This window comes from Pelodiscus sinensis, chromosome 2, assembly GCF_052426305.1.
Source record: "Pelodiscus sinensis isolate ZL-2025 chromosome 2, ASM5242630v1, whole genome shotgun sequence".
Lineage (NCBI taxonomy): Eukaryota > Metazoa > Chordata > Testudines > Trionychidae > Pelodiscus > Pelodiscus sinensis.
The window spans coordinates 48,454,597-48,475,084 of NC_143053.1; the positions used below are offsets into that span (position 1 = coordinate 48,454,597).

Consider the following 20,488-nt stretch of genomic DNA (forward strand, 5'->3'; position numbering starts at 1 on the left):
ATCAGTGGCTGATTCCAGGAAGCTGGGGGCAGAGCAACTCTGCCTCGGGCTTCCTGTAGTCAGCCCCTGGTCAGTTTCAGCAGCAGCGGCTGAATCTGGAGCCAGTTCCGAGTTACGTACAAATTCAACTTAAGAACAAACCTATAGTCCCTATCTTGTACGTAACCCGGGGACTGCCTGTATCTGTAATCTAAGGATACTCATCAACTGCTTACTTTTAACCGGCTACCAAACACACAATTAGAATTGGAGAATACTTAAAATTTCCACTAACACTTCACCGATGCTTCTTCAGTACATCATATTAACTCAAAAAGGAAAGCACTAAATGGAAGATAAAGTCATTATCACAATTTGACTCGTCCCAATAAAAGGCTACCAAACTTTAAAACCCCTGAATACTGATATGATTCTAACAGATCTTTTGGTCTTCCTCAACACAGGCAAGCTCAAGAACTCAAGATTCCTGTCATGTGTTTCCCAGAGGGTACATCAGCACATTCGCACCAGCAGGTCATATGAAGTGTTAAATTGCATTCATGTTCCAAAGGTTTTGAATTATTTAAATTTGGAAGATTATACTAACACTGAGCAGTGTGAGTATATTCAAGAATGGTGATGGCCTCACTTACAAAACCTGTTATTGCTGGGATTATAAATTGCCTACTTAATTTGCATTTGCTTGAAGTATGGCCAAATACATGGTTAGTCAAAAAGCATTTATTTTACAGAGTTTAATTTAAATTGGACTGTCTGAAAGTTCCTTTCCGATCACAGAAAAGCAGAAATAGAATAAAAGATTTTTTGTTACTTTTGAAGACTGTTTTACTAAAGGACATACAGTAGGGACAATTTTGCCTTACATCAATAGAAAAGGGAGAGGGATAAACTGTCAGACACAAATAGTGCTTAGTTACCCAGCAGCTATTTGTACCTTTAAAAAAACCTTCCAGTACCAGTATTAGTTGCTTTTCCTTACCTCTACTGCAAAGAATATCTAAAATACTACAATCTAAGAGATAAAGTTATTTGATGACCAATGGAATTATCCAGCAATTGGCAAGCATTTTAGGGTGATCATTGTAAGATCCAACCTTGTTTCTGCTGAAGTCAGTAGCAAAACACTTAGGCTATGTCTACACTGCAGGCTTCTTGTGCAAGAAGCTTTCTGCGCAAGAATTTTTGAGCAAAAATTCCTTTGCAAGAGCATGTCCTCGCCTCAAAGTGAATCACAAAAGTGATTTGCGCAAGAGAGCATCCACACTGCATGGACGCTCTTGTGCAAGAAAGCTCCAATGGATATTCACAGAATGGTCATCAGAGCACTTGTGCTTTTTCTCTTGCACAAGAAAACCCTCTGGATCATCCACACTTGCCTTTTTGCTCAATAACTGTAGCGCAAAAGGGAGTTATGCCTCGTAGAAGGAGGTTTACCTACACCGACAAAAGCCTTCTGTTCTGCCATTTTACTGCTGATTTACACATGATGAAGCACATTTAAGCACATTTAAGGTGTGGACGCTCCATAGGTTTTTGTGCAAAAATGGCCGTCTTGGCGCAAAAACCTTGCAGTGTAGATGTAGCCTTATTGACTTCAGTGGGATCACAATCAAGTACATAGCACTTATATATATATATATATGCTGAAGAAGTGTTACTGTGCAATGTGGATTCAGCACTTTTGGGAGTAACATAAGCAAAATGAAAGTAGACAAATTGTGGGGCACAGACCTGTGTTCTAACCAACCATCAGCTCAAAAGAGTTGTCCTCAATGGGAATACTATTCAGGGCTAATGCTGCAGACTGTAGCTCTGGGGCCAGTTCTTAATATGTTAACACTTTTTAAAAGACTATGAACTGATTCTTGTCTCCTGAAAGATAATAGGAGGCCCTGTATTCATGCCTAAGATTGAGAGGTCAGCTAGATTACCGTTTGTTTGTTTGTTTGTTTTATTAAGTTTTTTTTGTGTGTGGTAAAAGAACTTGGGTTACCCCTCTAAAAGAAGTTTCCAAGTGACTCTTCCTGGATTCAAGAAAAAAGTATTTTTTTCCATTTGGGTGGTGGCAACATACCTCCCAAGCTCAGGGAATCTGTGACCTTGCGGTGTTTTTAAGCAGAAGCCTATGTAGGAAAGGTATTTTTAAGGTCTGTTGTGCCTCCCCTCCCATTTTGAACTCAAAGTGTCCGAGTGGGGAACAGCCATGACAGCCTGTCATTTGTTCAGGAAATCCCCTACACGATCAGGCCACTTAGAAAGGCCTTCAGCTAAAATAGAGACATGCAAGAGAAGAATCTGGTTTTATCCCGGTATCCAGGGTATTGCCCACCAGTATTTCAGTAATCTTCTTACACCAGCAATTCAACTGTAGGTTCAGCTTAATCATTTTGATTGTATCTTTGTGGATAACAGTTCATAAAGTATGCAGATAATATTTAGGAAGGTAAGACCTTCCTGCAACTGTCAAAGAACAAAAATTCTCGGAAATTGTTTGAATCTTATACACAGCTTTAGGCATTAAGACAGGTGATATGCACAGATGCCTGATGGAACCAAACAACACAGAGATGATTAGTAGTATTAATCATGAACATAAATTACTGCTTATATCACATCTAATTCTAATAATAATAATAATAATGGGTCTATTGGCAAAGGGCATTAATTCATTTGAGGACCAATTCCAAGCCCCATTTAAATCAACAGGAGGACTCTTTGATGAGCTTTGGTCGTTAATCCCTTGGAACTGCCACGGTTGCTGTTATGAGCCAAATAAGTGGATATATTTTTTAATATTGAAAAGGAACCTGCTATTGACTCATATGTTGTTATTGTCATTAGTGATGAACTTGAGAACATTCTAAGGAGAAAGAAAATAAGCTGAAAAGGACAACATACAAGTCCCTGTACTCAATCTGCACAATCCATAAAGTTTGGGTAGGCTATAGCTAAGGTACATCTTATTTCCTGATGAACAGCACTGACTAAGAATGGAGCCATCATATTTATTCTAGTTAAACATTGGAATAATTTGTCCAGGGAGATTGTGGAATCTCCATCATTGGAGATATTTAAAAGCAGGTTAGATAAACATCTATCAGGAATTATCCAAATGGTGCTTGGTCCTGCCGTGAGGGCAGGGGATGAGACTTGATGATCTCTTGAGGTCTCTTCCAGTTCAAGTATTCTATGATCCTACAACAGCCTAGTCTGATCGCAGTCCATAGACCCAGAGCAGCAGTGTCTTCAAGAAGAAAGCCTTCAAAACTCCCAAGGAGTAAGCAGGTAGATCCATAAAGACCATTCCCATCATTAAGGCCAGTCTGAAATTTAATCCCTATACCCCAAAGTACTTATCTTAGATGGAGAAATGTTTACCAAAATGTCAGCATTTTTATTGTAATGTAATTAATGCTGGGAACATTCTAGCACCAATGTAACCCATTTCAGTGTGGGAAAGGAAATCCTGTATGTTCAACGTTAATTTCTGCAAAATTCTGAATTCCACAATAGCACAGAATTCTCCCTGGAGCATGTACTGTAATGGGCCAGATATATCAATATATTCAGGACACGTCTAGATAATTTAGACAGGAGGTATCCTGAAATAGCTACGCCATGTCTTTTAAACACTCCTCATTCCACGAGGAGTACAGCTAGTTCAGATTAGAAGCCTAATCCGAACTAGCTACTCCATGCCACGTGTAGCCGCGCGGCACGGGGTTCGAACTAGCTGGGATTTAAAAATGGCGGCGTCCGGCTTATGCAAATGAAGCCCAGGAAATTCAAATCCCGGGCTTCATTTGCCAGTGCGGTATGCCTACACTACCCGCCTAGTTCGAATTAGGAGGGTAGTGTAGACATACCCTAATATGTCTCATTAGTGTCTTTTTATTACTACCAATCTGTCATCAAGAATAACGTCTATGTTTTACTTCCTTGAAAGTGTTCAAGAAAATCTGACAGGAAATTTAATCCTTGACTTCTCCTATATTCTCCTATATAGTGTAATTAGTACTTATATTTTTCTGTCATATTTCAAAATAATAATTTATATACATTGTAACCTTCAAATAGCTTTTGAGTTGTAAGATAAGGAAAAGTATCAGAAAATCTCCTAAATTACTCATATACGGTATCTGCTGAGATTTTATATAGCCATTTTGCAGACTCTAATGAAATAGAAGGTATTTAAAAAGTGCCTGCTGTACTATAGCAGATGTTTGACACAATGGAAACAGTTATAACTGCAGTTTAACAACATTTACAATTACAAACCAACTATTACTTTAGTTTTCCTGCAAAATCATTCCAACAGTCACTGTAGTAATTATATTTCCAATTCCTCTCATTTGCAATTCATAATTTCCACCTATTGGCAAATCAGATTTTCCTTCATCAAAACAAAATGTGACTCCACTTCACAAAAACATCCTTACTTGGATCTCATTCAGTGTTTTCATGAATACCTTGGAATACCTTCCTTCCCATACACAAACTATCTCTCCACCGATTTTTGACTGTGCTCATAGAAAAACTGACAACCTGGCCAATCACACAGACACATTCATATGGTCAGAGTCCAGTTACGCACTGAAATTAAAAAGGAGCCCAAGGGAACAAAAAACAATGACTGGCTACAGAAGGACTTTTCAGCTATTCCTGTTGAAATGTGTACTAGTCTTTACATAATAACTCAAATGAAATCATTACTGGTGTCCCACAGCAAATATTAAACAGTGACAAGGAAATTTGTCAAAGACAGTCTGTTCCCTGCATCCACTACTTCTATCTTCTTTTAATGTAATTGTCTACTTTTTAAAACCTATGTCATAAAATATACACCTGTTCAAGCTATGGAGAGGGGATAAGTGAATGAAATAAAAAATTAATGAACATTAATTTTATGAATCTTTGTGATTCACATAGTCTTTTAAAAGCACATAGTTCATCTGACATATTGGGAGACTTTGTATTTTCATGAAAACACGTCTGATCTTGTGATAAACATATTTGTGTTTAACTAGCACACTAAATAAGAAAGAAAAGAAATTGGAAACTATGTTATGGTTGCAGTACACCAAACTCAGTTACACACAGTTATCTATTTTGTTGCTGGTGAGTTACCATGATTAAGTTAAAGGAGGAGGGGAGGTCTTTTCATGTGAATGTGAAAAGTGGGAGACAGATTTTATAAGCCACAGACAGGTGTCTCTCTGAAACTTTTTACATGCAGCATCTGCATGTCATTTGGTATGGAAATCAAGAAAAATTACCAGGCCTGTACAGAGTTTAAGCTCTGAGAGCCAAAAACTGGTCCCACTGAGATCAGTGGAAAAAGTGGAAACAGCCTTAAGCACTCAATGGCAACAATGCTCCTCTTTGAGTAGCCTCTGGATTTGCCTTGTTTTTTATTGTTGCTTTTCCCACACCCCTTCTACACATTTTCTAAATGGAATATCTCCCTCCAATCCCCAAACTACTTCTTTACCTATTTATGTCTCACTTTACTTTGTACTTACAGTGGTAAATACCATTGACATCACATTTTGACTTGGCTCAGCTTCTCCAGAACATTATGCAAGGCTGTCTAATGTAGTTATTAATATTCCTTAGCTAGTGCCATATTTTAAAAAACCAAACAGGCTATTAGCTGGAAATTTTGACCTTTAGCATTATGTTGAGAATTCAGGATGCTTTTACTTTTAAATACATTATACTTATGACTGACCCTCCCCCAGTATTTGTTGTTTAAGCTTCACTAGCTTCTTCTCACAAAATATTGTAATTATGGAAAATGTTAAGTTTTAGTGCCTCTAACTTCCCAAAGCTTGTCAAGTCAATATACAAAATGAATGTCACAAGGTGAAAAAGTGCTAACCCTGTCAAGGTGAAGGATATAACTACCCAACCTTATGCCCCGAATAAAGGATGTTGAGGCTAGACCTAACTTACATTTATTATCTATTTCTTTGTTGATTTTATAAAGCAATCACTTACTGAGGGTTTCCATAGTAACAAATGAGCTAATTTTTAATTTCTAGGATCCTTCATGCACTTAACAATTAGATACCTTAGTATAAAGAGTAAATACCACACTTGCTGTTCTGGTGTTATTTAACTACGGTGCAGAAAAGTAATACATAGTTTTCAATAAAACTGGAGGTTTTTTTCTCTCCCCTCAGTGTCTAAAGATAAAAAAAAAAAGTTCAGGTTTTACTTACATCTTTGGTTTCTGCGTTTGCTCTTGTACATGGTCATTGTGAAGAAAACGTACTCTCTGAGAAGTAACTTCCTTGAACACAGACACAAATGAAAAAGAGATTGTGCTTCTGCTTTGCAGTGAGACAGTTGCTCACTGACAGAAGGTAACCAGCAATGTCTCAGTGAAAGCCAGGGTAATACCATTTTTGTAAAATCCAGGGGAGATGCTACTGGCTCTAACTATTTTCTCTAATGCAAACCCTAGAGAGGAAATGCATTTCTGCCTTTATTTTCCCTAACATTGGAGAACCTCAAATACGATCCATACAGCATAAGGTATACTAAGAAGTACTGCATTAAGAATGCAGTAATTTATGATTTAACAGTTTGTCAATAAAGATTCTCTGAAATAGCTGGGGTAAATGGAAAATGTCTTGCATAAGTACCTGTTTGCATAATTAAAAACTAATTTTTCATTGAGGGGCTGCAAAACCTACATGTAAATATTATGCACCCAAACTTCAACTGCTGACTCTGCAAAACTACCATTAGGCTAAATTAACAGAATTTTTGCTTAAGGAATACGGACAACAAAACTGGGCCCTTCATGAACACAAATACGTTTCATAACAGTTACTATCCTAACTAAATAGATATGAGCAGAATCTAAAAATCTCATCTTGCTTTAGGTACTCATTTCTGAATTATTATTATTATTATTTCTGAATTATTTTCTCATAAAATCAAGACAAGAAGGGATCACTATGATCATCTACTCTGACCTGCACAATGCAGACCACAGAACCTCACCCATTGTCTCCCCACCCATAAATGCTGTCTAAGTTACTGAAGTTCTCAAATCATGTTTTAAAAACATTGTTACTTTAGTTTAATCATGCAAGTGACCCATGCCTCATGCTACAGAGGAACCCAATCCATAACTCCATACTTTGAAGTAAGAATAAGAGCCTCCGGAAAAGGGCACTTTTTCCGGAGGATCGGGGCCAGTCTAGACGCTCATTTCCGGCTTTTTTAAAAGCCGGAAAAAAGCGGCGGACATTTTTATTTAAATGCCGCGGGGGATATTTAAATCCCCTGCGGATTTCCCTACGACGACTCGTGAAATTTACATGCCCCTTCCGGAAAAGGGGCCAGTGTAGACGTAGCCTTATTGTATTTTAGCACAATTTCCATTTACCTCTATATCTGTAACAACTTTTTCTTTCAAAAGTTGTCCACTAACTTGTATACAACTGAAGTCAAACTAATAGGCCTGTAGTTTTGTGGGTCACCTTTTTCCTTTTTGTAAAAATATGTATTCTTTTACAAATTCTCCAGTCATAGGGTACAACCCCAGAATTTACAGATAATAATTCTTGCTACTGGGCTTAATTTCATGTGCAATTTTCTTTAATATTCTTGGATGGGGGTTATCCAGCTCTCTGGGATTTGGTCTCTTTGTGGTTTAACTTCAACCTCAGATGTGGCAATTTCTATTTCCATATCCTTGTTTCCATCAATTAACCTTCCACTACCAATACACTTTCCATTGCACTTATTAAAAATGGAAGCAAAGTATTTGTATAGGTGTTGGGCCATGCCTATCTTATTTCTAATCTTAACTCCACCTCATTATTTAGTGATCCCACTTCTTTCCTTGTTTTCTTTTTATTTATATGGTGATAGTACCTTTTACTACTGCTTTTAATTTACTTTGCAAGGTCCAACTCTGACTGGCTTTTGGAAGTTTTCACTTTTTTCCTATGCTGTTTGACTTTCAAGAGGTAGCTTTCCTTGCTGATCCTTCCCATTTTTATGTTCCTTGTAGGACTTTTGCTTTCTTTTTAGTAGTGAGTTTATGATGCTTGCTCATCCAGTTTGCTCTGCAATCCTTCCCCATGACATAATTCCCCTTTTTTGGGATGCAGGCTTTACATTGGACTTCAAATTACTAAAAATAATTCCAAGAATCCTCCACATTCAAATCCTTGTGTTTTTCAATCCACTTCTTGAACTAATTCCCTTAAATTGTTAAATCTTGCCCCTTTGAAACCAAAGATTCTATTTACAGACCTTCTTTTGTGTAGCTTTCCACCTAGTTTAAACTAAATTAGCTCATGATCACTCAAACCACGTCTGTACTCTACAACCCATTCTTCTAAGAGATCCTAACTACTTACCAACACAAAATCTAAATTGGCATCACCTCTTGCTGGTGCAGTCACTATTTGGGGAAGAAATCTTTCAGCTCTCCCGACCCGGAATAGCTTGACCCAAGATTAATAGTAGCACTTGTACTCCAATCTATATCTGAGAAATTAAAGTCTCCATAATCACATAATTCCCCGTATTATTTATTTCATTAAAATATTAATGAAATAAATACCCAAATCATCTCTGAGGGTCAAGGAGTCTATAGCAAACCTCAAATACTATCCCAGTGGAGCCCATGTTACCTTTCTTGACCCAAACAGATTCTGTTTTATCTATTTATTTTTTCTAATTTATTCACAATCTAGCTCATCATTAATATAAAATGCGTTGGCACCAGCACTCAAACTACCATGTTTCCAGCTCAGTTTGCTGGCTCCTGTGCTGATGGTTGGTCACTTTCAAATATATGTATTTGGGAAAAGTTCTTTGAACTGAATTTCACAAAACTCTCCATTTTTAATAAGAAGCTTTGTCGTAACCACTTCACTGTCTTTTCACATAATGATTCTATGGAGCTAAGGCAGCATCTACACTACAAAGAAAAGTTGGAAAAAGATACGCAAACTGCAATTTGCATATCTTTTTCCACTTTTCCTCCGAAAAGGGCTTTTCTGATATTTGGCCCTTTTACATGGGCCAAATATTGGGAAAAAAAGCCTCTTTTGGAACAGCCCTTCTTCCTCATAGAATGAAGTTTACAAGGATGCTGAAAAAATGCATCTGCTTTCCCAATTTTTTTTCAGAAAAGCAGACGTGTTCCTTGTTGCGGCAGAGCTTTTCCAGGATACCTCCTAAGGAAGAGAGGAAGCAGTGCTATATGATATTTTAGATGTATGGTATGCTTTACAAAAGTTCAAGCATTTTCCTGATAGGAGAACTTGGTTTCAAAAATCATAATTTTCCACACAGATGAAACAAGATCATTGCTGCCAAAGGGGCAGAAGAGAGGCTTTGAAAACAGACATGAATTCTGCTTTGGAGTGCACATATAAGTAATCTTTGACTACAATGGGATTAGTCACATGAGTAAAGAGTTCCATGATCAACCCCTTGATGGTCTGAGAGAATGTTCACAAATATCACAAATGCAAAGGCATCAAGGAGTTGGAGGCAGAAACCAATGTGCTGTCATTAGAGACAGAGCTAAGCATACCACTGCAATCTTAGCCAAAGTGGTTAAAACCAAATGAATTTAGCATAGCTCTGAACTATTGAAAGAAATCTGAACTCAACTTAAAAACTCATGGTTAGAATTTCCAAACACAAGTACCTAAAATGTATCCTTATTTTCATAAATAAATTACATAACTTCCAAAAGGGGTGACCATGAGTAGCATCCATTGTTTAAAAATGTTGTCCCATCATAATTTTTTTTTTCTGCTTAATGAAAAAAAAAACACTTACAATTTAAGCCCAACTGTGTGAGACTATATTATTTGTTTGTATCTCCAATAAAAACATTTTAGAGTTTCTTGTGGCACTTCCCTGACATTTTTCTTTTCCCATTCTTTTCTTTAATATTTCACTTAGGCTACATCTAGACTGCAGGCTTTTTGTGAAAGAGCGTGTCCACACACAAAAGCGCAACAAAAAATGATGCACTTTTGCGAAAGAGAGCATCCAGACTGATTGGACTGTCTCTCGCATAAAAGGCCACCCAGAACTACTTCATGCAGGGCTTTAGGTCACCAGTTGCTTCTGAATGCTGGTGCTGGTGCCTTGCAGGTACACGGGCTTAAAGGGACCACTTTCTCTACTTCTGCTGCAATGCTTGCCTACCTCTTTGAGGGACAGCAAAGTTCTCGAAGTGCCTACTGTGGTTTCTCTCTTCTTTTTTTGATGCCACAGCTTTGTTCTTTAGTGCCATGGAGCCAGAGCTGGCCCTGGGTATATGATGGACCCACACAGCCATGCTGCAGTTTTTGCAGCATTGTGTGTCAGCTGCCTTTCTGGTCCTGCAGGGGACCCTTTCCATGGCTGTGGCTGCTCCTCTCTGACAACTGCATCCCACAGTGGGGAAGCATTTCTGGAGGCTTGACACCAGTTTGGACTGGTGGGACCAGTTGGTCATGAAGCAGTGGGACAACCAGCAGCGGCTCCAAAACTTCCGCATGCAGGACACCTTTTTGGAGCTACGTGCCTGGCTCACGCCCACCCTCCGAACACCCACCTGTGTCCTGCCATCCCTCTGGAGAAGTGCGTCACGATTGCCCTCTGGAAGCTCACCACCCCTGACAGCTACTGGTTGGTGGGCAATAGTTTGCTGTGAGGAAGTCCACCATCAGGGCCCTCCTCATGGAGGTAAGGTACTCTGGGGCTGCAGTCCTGCTGGGAGTCAGGGGAGAGTGTTGCATAAGGCGGACCCTTGGGAAAGGGAGGTTGGGGACTATGGGGGGATGGAGTGTGGGGGGAAAGCCCCATCCCTGGGGCTTGAGACGTCCCGCCCACACACAGCCCTGCTGCTGTGGGGGTACCTCATTGGGGGTGGCTCCTGGGGTATTTGGGGGTAGGGGAGGAGAGCAGGGTGGCCATCTCCCAAGGACTCAGGCACCCCCCCTTTCATTCTGTTTTTTGTGTTTCTTTGTCTCCTTCTGCAGGTGGTGAGGGCTGTCAACTCCCTCCTGCTGTGGAGGGTCGTCCATCTGGGAGACCTGAATGTGACCATGGCTGGATTTGCTGCCCTGGGATTCCCCAACTCGGGGGGAATGATAGATGAGACACACATCCATATCCAAGCACCAGACCATTGAGCAGCCCAGAACATCAACCAGAAGGGCTACTTTACTGTTGTCCTGTAGGCCCTAGTTGATTACAAGGAACAATTTACTGACATTTTTGTCGGGTGGTCGGGCAGGGTACACGATGCCCGAGTCTTTCACACCTCAAGCCTGTACAGGAAGCTGGAGGCGGGCACATTCTTCCCCTGCTGGGACTTTGCAGTTGGGGATGTGACATGCCTCTGTGCATAGTGGGGGACATGGCAGACCCCCTCATGCCATGGTTCATGAAGCCATACACCAGCCACCTGGATCCCAGCAGGGACCTGTTTAATGCCCACATGAACCGAGCCAGGATCCAGGTGGAGTGCGCCTTTGACTGCCTCAAGGCACTTTTCCGGTGCCTCCTCACCCTCCTGGATGTAGGGGAACACAACATCCCAGAGGCGGTGGCAGCATGTTGCGTTTCCACAATATTGTGTAGCGTAAGGTGAAAGCCTTCCTCCTGGGGTGGGGGGTAGATGCTGGTCACGAGGGCTGTGCGTTTGAGCAGCCACAGACAGCTGCCATCTGGTAGGCCCATCAGGCCGGGGTGCGCATCTGGGAGGTCCTGAGGGAGAGGTTCTGTAAAGCACCCCAGTTTCTCTCCCCAGGGCCTCCACTCAGGGGCCTCTGGCTTGCTACTCTATCCATTCCCCACCACAGCCCCTCCCTTCACCCTTTCCTTGACCTCCCAGTAAACACACCTGTTTGGTTTTACAAACCATGAACTCTGTTTTAATGAAACTTTGGGAAAAGGTGGGTAGGGGGATGAGGGCTCTGAACTGTAGGGAGAACTCTGAACTTGGAGGAAGGCTCAGAACTGGGAGGGGGATGAGGGTGGCTCAAAGTGCCCCCTTGGGTTGTGAGGGTCTGGCGACCACAAGCGGTTGACAGGAGGGGGGGCTGGAGCAGAGTTAGAGTTGGCAGGAGGGCAGGGGGAGTGGTGCCCATCTCCTCCTCCTACTCTTCCTCTTCCAGCATGGCCGGCTGGCCCTGGCCCTCCTGTTCCTCCTCCAACGTGACCTCTGTCTGGACAATGATGTGGGGTCTCAACCCCGGAGTCCTCCAGGATGGGTGGGGAAGATGTTTTCCCAGCCCCCAGGATCACATGCAGCTCCCTGAAGTAGGAGCAGGTGTGGGATCCTGCCCCTGAGTGGGAGCTGTGCTCTGTGGCCCGGACATATCCCTGGTAGAGTTCTTTCACATTACTCCAGACCACGGTCCGGGGTGGGTGTCTGCAGTCTGCCAGGGAGGTGGCCATTCAGCCACAAATTTCAGCATTGCACCAGCTGGCCCAGGATCCTGGAGCATCTCCTCCTCACCCCACAGCTCCAGGAGGGACTGTATGTCTGGGCCTGTCCAGGATGGGGCACACGTCTTGCTCCCTCTGCGTAGGTCCTCCGACCCCAGGGGCTACTCCCTGTGAGGACCAGCAGGGTTGCGGGGGGACTCAGGGGTGGACATGGTTGTGGCAGGGAGAGCCTCACGGTGAAGTGCTGCTCTCAGACCAGCTTCCTGCCACAAGGCTTGTCCAGGGTGCCTGCAGCTTTAAGAGGGGCCCAGAGACAGGAACTGTAGAGCTGTGATTAGCTGGTATGGAGTAGCCACCAGAGCACCTGTGCTTGTTCCTAGAGACCTCTTATTGTGCAAAAAGCCCCTCCTCCCCGTCCACACACGCCTTTTTGTGAAAGAGCTCTTTCTCAAAAAAGGCTTCTTTCTCGTAGAAAGAGGAATACCAATTGCACAAAAACTCTGTTCTTTCAATTTACTATCAAAAGAATGCACTTGCGGTGCAGACATTCTGAAAGTTTTGTTGGAAAAACTCTGTAGAGCACACATATACTCTGTCTCAGAGTGAGAGAACTCTTTTGACTGTCAAAACTTATACAAACTTCACCTCCTGTCTATGACTAAAAAAAGCTGCAAGAGAGAATTGCTAAGGCTGTTAATCATATCCTATGCTTGTCAATTTGACCCAGCAGTCTGGCTTTTGAATATTTTATTTTCTTCTGTTGGGGCCTTACCAAAATAGTACTTTAGATTTTACCTTTCCTACTATTCTGAATTTGCACCAGTGTTACTGAGGATAACATTTGGCTCAGAGAAAGAAGATGAAAGAAATGAATAATAATCTCTCATGTTTATGTCGCAGCATTCACAGTGAGAACCTCAAAGTGCTCCACAAAGTGTACATGGTACAAATGAAGTGCAGCCATATCTATTGTGGTTAGCATCAAGGTGGAAAACTGTCAAACACCGCAACAAGGAGGCAAAATGGAAAGTTCAGTTAAGGAAACTAGCACAAATTATAATACCACCACAGGAAATTTATTGTTTACCCAGAGTAAAAAGTTGCTAAGGGCCAGACAATCAATCAATATAAATCAGCTAACTTCCACTAATTCAACAGAGCAAGGAGTTCATATTCTGTTCTCTCTCTGGTCAAATGTGTTTGATTCTCAGTTCCAAAATGATTCATTAATATAGCTACAAATCCTGCCTGCTTCTAACCAACTGCTGTAAACAATAAGTGCTGCTACTTTTAGACTGGCAACGATACAGAGTACTTTATTATCCACAGTGTATTTGTTCATGTATCCATTATTTAATCTAGGGATAGTGCACTTCTGCAAGTCATTTCCTCTGGACAATGGCTGATTAACCAAATCAACAGTTGTGGGTTCTTATCTTATCATAGACACTTGGTGGTAGCATCTATGATGGAATGAACATTCTAACTTTTGCTTTGCAGGTAGAAAGGTCTGTAAATTCTAGGTCAGCCACAAATGACTTATTCCTAATTTTTTCATTTGTCTTCAGTGTTCCAAAAATGTTGTGTTTATTCTTCCCAATCTTAGACCTGTCTCTTCACTAACCCTACTAAATTCTTGATAAGTTTGTTTGTGACAAGAGACAAGGTAGATGAGGTAATATTTTTTATTGAACCAACTTCCGTTTCTGAAAGGGTTGAGATTCTGATCATCATCAAGCTCTTCTTCAGGTCTGGAGAAAACAACTACTGCTGTTTATAAACATTATGCTTGTAGGAAACTAGGTCATATAGCAATTCACTATCCTAACATTGAGGAACCAATCTGAGTAATATTGAAAGTCTATGTGTCATAAACAACCTGATAGGAGTCTCTATGACTCCACATAGATATACATGGCTAGTCAGAATGTATGGTACAGAGACTATGGCTTTAGCTGAGTTAGGAAGTATAGTCATGCTGCTGTCTACAAATCTGGTGAGGTTTAACCAGTCAGCTCAAGCCAATTGTACATGAATAAATTGCACACATGGGATAGTTAATTGCTACTCGTCCTTTCTTGAAAAATCTCACAGCCAAATGAACCACAGGGCTAACTGAAGCTTAAATACCACAGGTATTTTATAGGGAGAGGCACAGTGAAACCACAGTTGAACAATTTGGAGGCAACACAAAGTTGCCCTTGGTTGGTCATGAAGAAGCATTTACTGGGATGCACAATCTTTTCCATGGGTGGTGGTGAATCTAGGGTCAGGAAGGCAAGCACCCAGACCCAACCCTTCTGCCCAAAACCCCAGCTCTGCTGCCCATGGTCCTGTGGGAGCAAGCCCCCCCCCACACACACTATAAGGGCAGCCTCCCCCCCCAACATGGCTGGTCCAGCCTGCAGCCTTCCTCAGCCCCCAGAAGGCTGCCCCAGAGCATAGGAAGTGCAGACCTCCACCCTGAAGCATGAGCAGTATGCGGCTCTAGCCTTCCTCAGCCCCAACACTCATACCTCCCCATCCTGTAGCTCAGGGAGAACTGGCCCCACTCACACGCCACTCCCAGTCCTCCCTCATTCAGTGCCCAGGCAACCCCGGGAGACCTGGGGGAGCCACATTGAATGAGGGGTGGGCTGGAGGCAGAGTGTGGGTAGGGCCAGCCTAGCAATTTGGGAAGGCACAGCCTTTCCCTACCTTTATACTTGCTACTCATTATCTCTTCCCCATATTACCACAAGGGCCTGTCCTCTGACAGATCTGACAAAGCTCAGAGGCTCATATGTGGTTAAAAAGATCCCATGGATGATGAAACTTTTCTGGTTCTAAGGATAGCCCTCTACAGTCGCTCAGTGCATTAGTCCCAGGCATGGAGGAGGAGTTCATACTTCAAATGGGTATCACTGAAATATGGCTGATAGTACTTTCCCAAATGATATGCAAAGATGACATGGACTTACACACCTCAGTAGAAAATGGTTTCTCAGAGAACAAAAACACACCTTGGTGGAAAATATCTTCTTAGGGCATGTCTAAACGACTTTTTTTTTGACAGACGATATGCAAATTTCATGGGAATTTGCATATCTTCTCCTGATCTCACTTTTGAAAGAGGATCTTTCGAAAGTGAAAGTAGCCCAGATGTGTTTTTTTGGGGAAAAAAACCCTTTTTCGGGAAAAAAAACCCCGTCTGCGTAAACCTCCTTTTTTAAGGAAGAGCATTTTTTTTTAGGAAAGGGGTTTTTTTTTCCCGAAACCCCCTTTCCCCCAAATCCAGACTACTTTCACTTTCGAAAGATCCTCTTTCAAAAGTGAGAGCGGAAGAAGATATGCAAATTCTGCAGGAATTTGCATATCCTCTTTCGAAAATTCTACGTAGTCTAGACATAGCTTTAGAGAATATGAACATGCCATAGAGGAGAAGGAATGCCCACCAGGAAAGTGAACCATGGAAACCCTACTACTTTCTTGGAGGGGAGTTTTGCCCTCCTTCTGAACCATGGTCCCCTGAAGTAAATGCACCAAGGAAAGAGAAAAATTCAAGGATAATAAGATGGTTCCTATCCTTGGCCCAGTCCAAGAAATATGACTCGCATGACTGGAGCGCTGTCATGGAAGGGTATAGACTGTTCAGGAAGAACAGGTAGGAGAGAAAAGGAGGAGGAGTTGCGCTATATGTAAGAGAGCACTACGATTGCTCTGAACTCCAGTATAAAGAGGGAGAAAAACCTGTTGAGAGTCTATGGGTTAAGTTTAAAGGAGCAAACAACAGCACTGATGTTGTGGTTGGTGTCTGCTACAGGCCACCGAATCAGGTGGATGAGGTAGATGAGGCTTTCTTCGGACAACTGAGCGAAGCTTCCAGATCGCAGGCCCTGGTTCTCGTGGGGGACTTTAATCACCCTGACATCTGCTGGGAAACCTATACGGCAGTACACAGGCAATCCAGGAAGTTTTTGGAGAATGTTGGGGATAACTTCTTGACACAGGTGCTGAAGGATCCGACCAGGGGCCATGCGCAGCTTGACCTTCTGCTCACAAACAGGGAGGAACTAATAGGGGAAGTAGAGGTGGGTGACAACCTGGGAAGCAGTGATCATGAGATGGTAGATTTCAGGATCCTGACCAAAGGAAGAAAAGAGAGTAGTAAAATACACACCTTGGACTTCAAAAAAGCAGATTTTGACTCCCTCCGAGATCTGATGGGCAGAATCCCCTGGGATGTTAACATGAAGGGGAAAGGAGTCCAGGACAGCTGGCAGTATTTTAAAGAAGCCTTATTGAAGGCACAGAACGAAACCATGCCGACCCGTAGCAAGAGAGGCAAACATGGTAGGAGACTGGACTGGCTTACAGGGGAAATCCTTGGTGAACTTAAGCACAAAAAGGAAGCTTACAAAGAGTGGAAACTTGGACAAATGACCAGGGAGGAGTTTAAAGGTATAGCTCGAGAATGCCGGGGGGTTATCAGGAAGGCGAAAGCGCAAATGGAATTGCGACTGGCTAAGGATGTGAAGGATAACAAGAAAGGTTTCTACAGGCATGTTAACAAGAAGAAAGTGATCAGAGAGGGAGTGCGGCCACTACTGGATGAAGGAGGTAACCTAGTGACAGATGATGTGGGGAAAGCTGAAGTACTCAATGCTTTCTTTGCCTCTGTATTCACGGACAAGGTCGGCTCCTGGACTTCTGCGCCAAGTGATGCAAGATGGGATGAAGATGGACAGCCCATGGTAGGTAAAGAACAGGTTAGGAACTATTTAGAAAAGCTAAACGTAAATAAATCCATGGGTCCGGACTTAATGCATCTGAGGGTACTGAGGGAGTTGGCAAATGTCATTGTGGAGCCTTTGGCTAATATCTTTGAAAAGTCGTGGAGATCGGGAGAAATCCCGGATGACTGGAAAAAAGCAAATTTAGTGCCCATCTTCAAAAAAGGGAAGAAAGATGATCCAGGGAACTATCGGCCAGTCAGTCTTACCTCGGTTCCTGGAAAAATCATGGAAGGGATCCTTAAGGATCCATATTGAGGCACTTGGATGAGAGGAAAGTGATTAGGAATAGTCAGCATGGATTCACAAAGGGCAAGTCGTGCCTGACCAATCTGATTATGATGAGGTAACTGGCTCGGTGGACATGGGGAAGTCAGTGGATGTTATATACCTTGACTTTAGCAAGGCTTTTGATACGGTCTCCCACAATATTCTTGCCAGCAAGTTAAGGGATTGTGGATTGGATAAATGGACGGTAAGATGGATAGAAAGATGGCTAGAAGGCCGGACCCAGTGGGTAGTGATCAATGGCTCGATGTCAGGATGGTGGTCGGTTTCTAGCAGAGTGCCCCAAGGTTCAGATCTAGGACCGGTTTTGTTCAATATCTTTATTAATGATCTGGATGAGGGGATGGATTGCACCTCAGCAAGTTTGCGGATGACACTAAGCTGGGGGGAGAGGTAGATATGCTTAAGGGCAGAGATAGGGTACAGAATGACTTAGACAAATTGGAGGATTGGGCCACAAGAAATCTGATGAGGTTCAACAAGGACAAGTATAGAGTCCTGCACTTGGGATGGAAGAATCCCAGGCATAGTTACAAGCTGGGGACCAACCGGGTAAGTAGTAGTTCTGCAGAAAAGGACCTGGGGGTTACAGTGGATGAGAAGCTAGATATGAGTCAACAGTGTGCCCTCGTAGCCAAGAAGGCTAATGGCATATTAGGTTGCATTAAGAGGAGCATTGCCAGCAGATCCAGAGATGTCATCATTCCCCTTTATTCGGCTTTGGTGAGGCCGCATCTGGAGTATTGTGTCCAGTTCTGGGCCCCCCACTACAAAAAGGATGTGGACACATTGGAGAGGGTCCAGAAGAGGGCAACCAAAATGATTAGGGGGCTGGAGCATATGACTTATGAGGAGAGGCTGAGGGACTTGGGTCTGTTTAGTCTGCAGAAGCGAAGAGTGAGGGGGGATTTGATAGCAGCCTTCAACTTCCTGAAGGGAGCTTCCAAAGAGGATGGAGAGAGGCTGTTCTCAGTAGTGACAGATGGCAGAACAAGGAGCAATGGTCTCAAGTTGTGGTGGGAGAGGTCCAGGTTGGATATTAGGAAAAACTATTTCACTAGGAGGGTGGTGAAGCACTGGAATGGGTTACCTAGGGAAGTAGTGGAGTCTCCATCCCTAGAGGTGTTTAAGACTCGGCTTGACAAAGCCCTGGCCAGGTTGATTTAGTTGGAATTGGTCCTGCCTAGAGCAGGGGGCTGGACTTGATGACCTTCTGAGGTCTCTTCCAGTTCTATGATTCTATGAGGGAAAAGGCTGCTCTTAGGTACAGTGCTGTTTTTCTTTAGAAGGGAAATAGTGTGTTTATTTCTTGTTAGAAAAGGGCTTTGGTTCCCAACATAGTTGTGTCCAAAGACAGTTAATCTACATCTACACTGTGGAGTTCTTTTGAGGGCCTCTGTTATTTTGAAATATTCCAATGTCTCTGTAAACTTCATTCCATGAGGGCTACGGGACATCTTGGAATAGTGCTTTATTTTGAAATTTGGCGCTGTAAATTATGAAATCAACTATTTTGAAATTAACTTGAAATAAGCTATGCAATTTGCATAGCAAAAATTGAGTAGGTTATTTTGAGCTAAGAGTGCATTATAGATGTACTCAAGTGGCTGGAGATTGGTAGATGGCATAAGATCTGTGTCTAGTGGGAGATAGGAAAAGGTTTTTTTTTTTTTTGTTTAAATAAGTAACTTGAGCCAATCCTAAGGCCTACCCTTTAAAAAACAAACAAAAAACCCAAAAGCCAAAATCAAAAACCATAACCAAGGTAAATAACTAAACCTTAGGAGTAGGAACTGATGTACCCTAAGCCTCCTCTTCTCTACCTCCCACTACCCCGTCTCAACGTCAGAGGGAGAAATGCTGAGCCACAATGTGACAAAAGAGGTGTTTGTCACAATTTGTAAAGCTCTCTGTCAGATTCTGATCAGAAATGGAATATAGCCACATTTTTTTTCTTTGAAATCTAACTTCAATGATGAACTTTGGTGGTTCAGATTGAACAGGTCCCAGATTCAAATAAGGAAAAACCCAACTTTTAAAACCAAAAGCATAATTGTTTTATGGACATAGCCAAAATCTTTTGTCCAAAGCTGAAGAAGTGGGTTGTGCCCACAAAAGCTCATCTACATGTTTTGGTAGTCCTTAAGGTGCTCCTAGGCTATTTGTTATTTTTTAAGTATTTTGGCGTTTCAGATTAACTGCCTCTGAAGCTTTTAAACATTCACAGTTAGGATAGAAAAGAACTCATATTCAAAGCAACCCACATTTTCCTTTTGCAAAACCACACAGATACTGTTTTACAAAGCTAAAATCCAGCTTCCTCTCTCCCACGCCCAGTTAAAATAAACTAAATACATCTTTGGAATGTTCTCTTTACTGTGAAAATTCTGACTGAAGCATGAAAAATTAGGAAAATCCAATGTTGTTCAAAAGTCTGCTTGGAAAATACTTAGCAGATGTCAAAGGAATCAGTTTGCCAATTTTAGGAGGGTAAATGGATGAACACAGGAGTCATGCACTGCAGGAATGACATTGATTCTGTTGTCTATGGCTACAAAACCAAAGGGGAGGGCTTCTCCTCTTTGATGGCATCATGCCAGCTGCTGCTGCAGATGTAATCATCCTTCTCCTTCAGAGCTAACCCACTGGGAACTTTATATATATATATATATATACATATATAATTTCTCACTGATTTTATATTTGCTCTCTACTCTTGTTGATTATGGGGTGAATTATCTTTTCTATTCAAATGAGAATACCAGTAATTGAAATGCCAGCATTTCCAACAGATGAATAGGTCTCCTCAGTTAAATAAGATGGCTGCAGAGTGGCTATGCTATAGCTTAGATAGGAAGGCAAGCAGCAATGCCAGCCCCTTGCAGAAAACAGCTATAGCAGTCTCAAGAGATGCAGCACGTTTAACTCAAATCTACCTCCAGCCCGTTTAACTCAGGCCTTTATCACACTCTTGATTCTGCTAATATGAATTGCACATT

The 20,488-nt window shown here is 42.1% G+C and overlaps 1 protein-coding gene across 8 annotated transcripts in view; it reads right to left on the minus strand.

The window, feature by feature from the left end:
• The window catches only part of RALYL (RALY RNA binding protein like), a 562,192-nt gene that overhangs the window by 136,241 nt on the left and 405,463 nt on the right, over window positions 1-20,488 (minus strand). For 2 of the 8 annotated variants that reach the window (XM_025179532.3, XM_075920458.2), the window contains exon 1: window positions 6,225-6,360. The exons of the other annotated variants lie outside the window; for them this stretch is intronic. In XM_025179532.3, coding sequence (XP_025035317.1) covers window positions 6,225-6,261 — 37 coding nt within the window. In that variant the 5' untranslated portion in view covers window positions 6,262-6,360. Of the gene's footprint in view, window positions 1-6,224; window positions 6,361-20,488 lie in introns of those variants that run through there. 8 annotated transcript variants of the gene reach the window in all.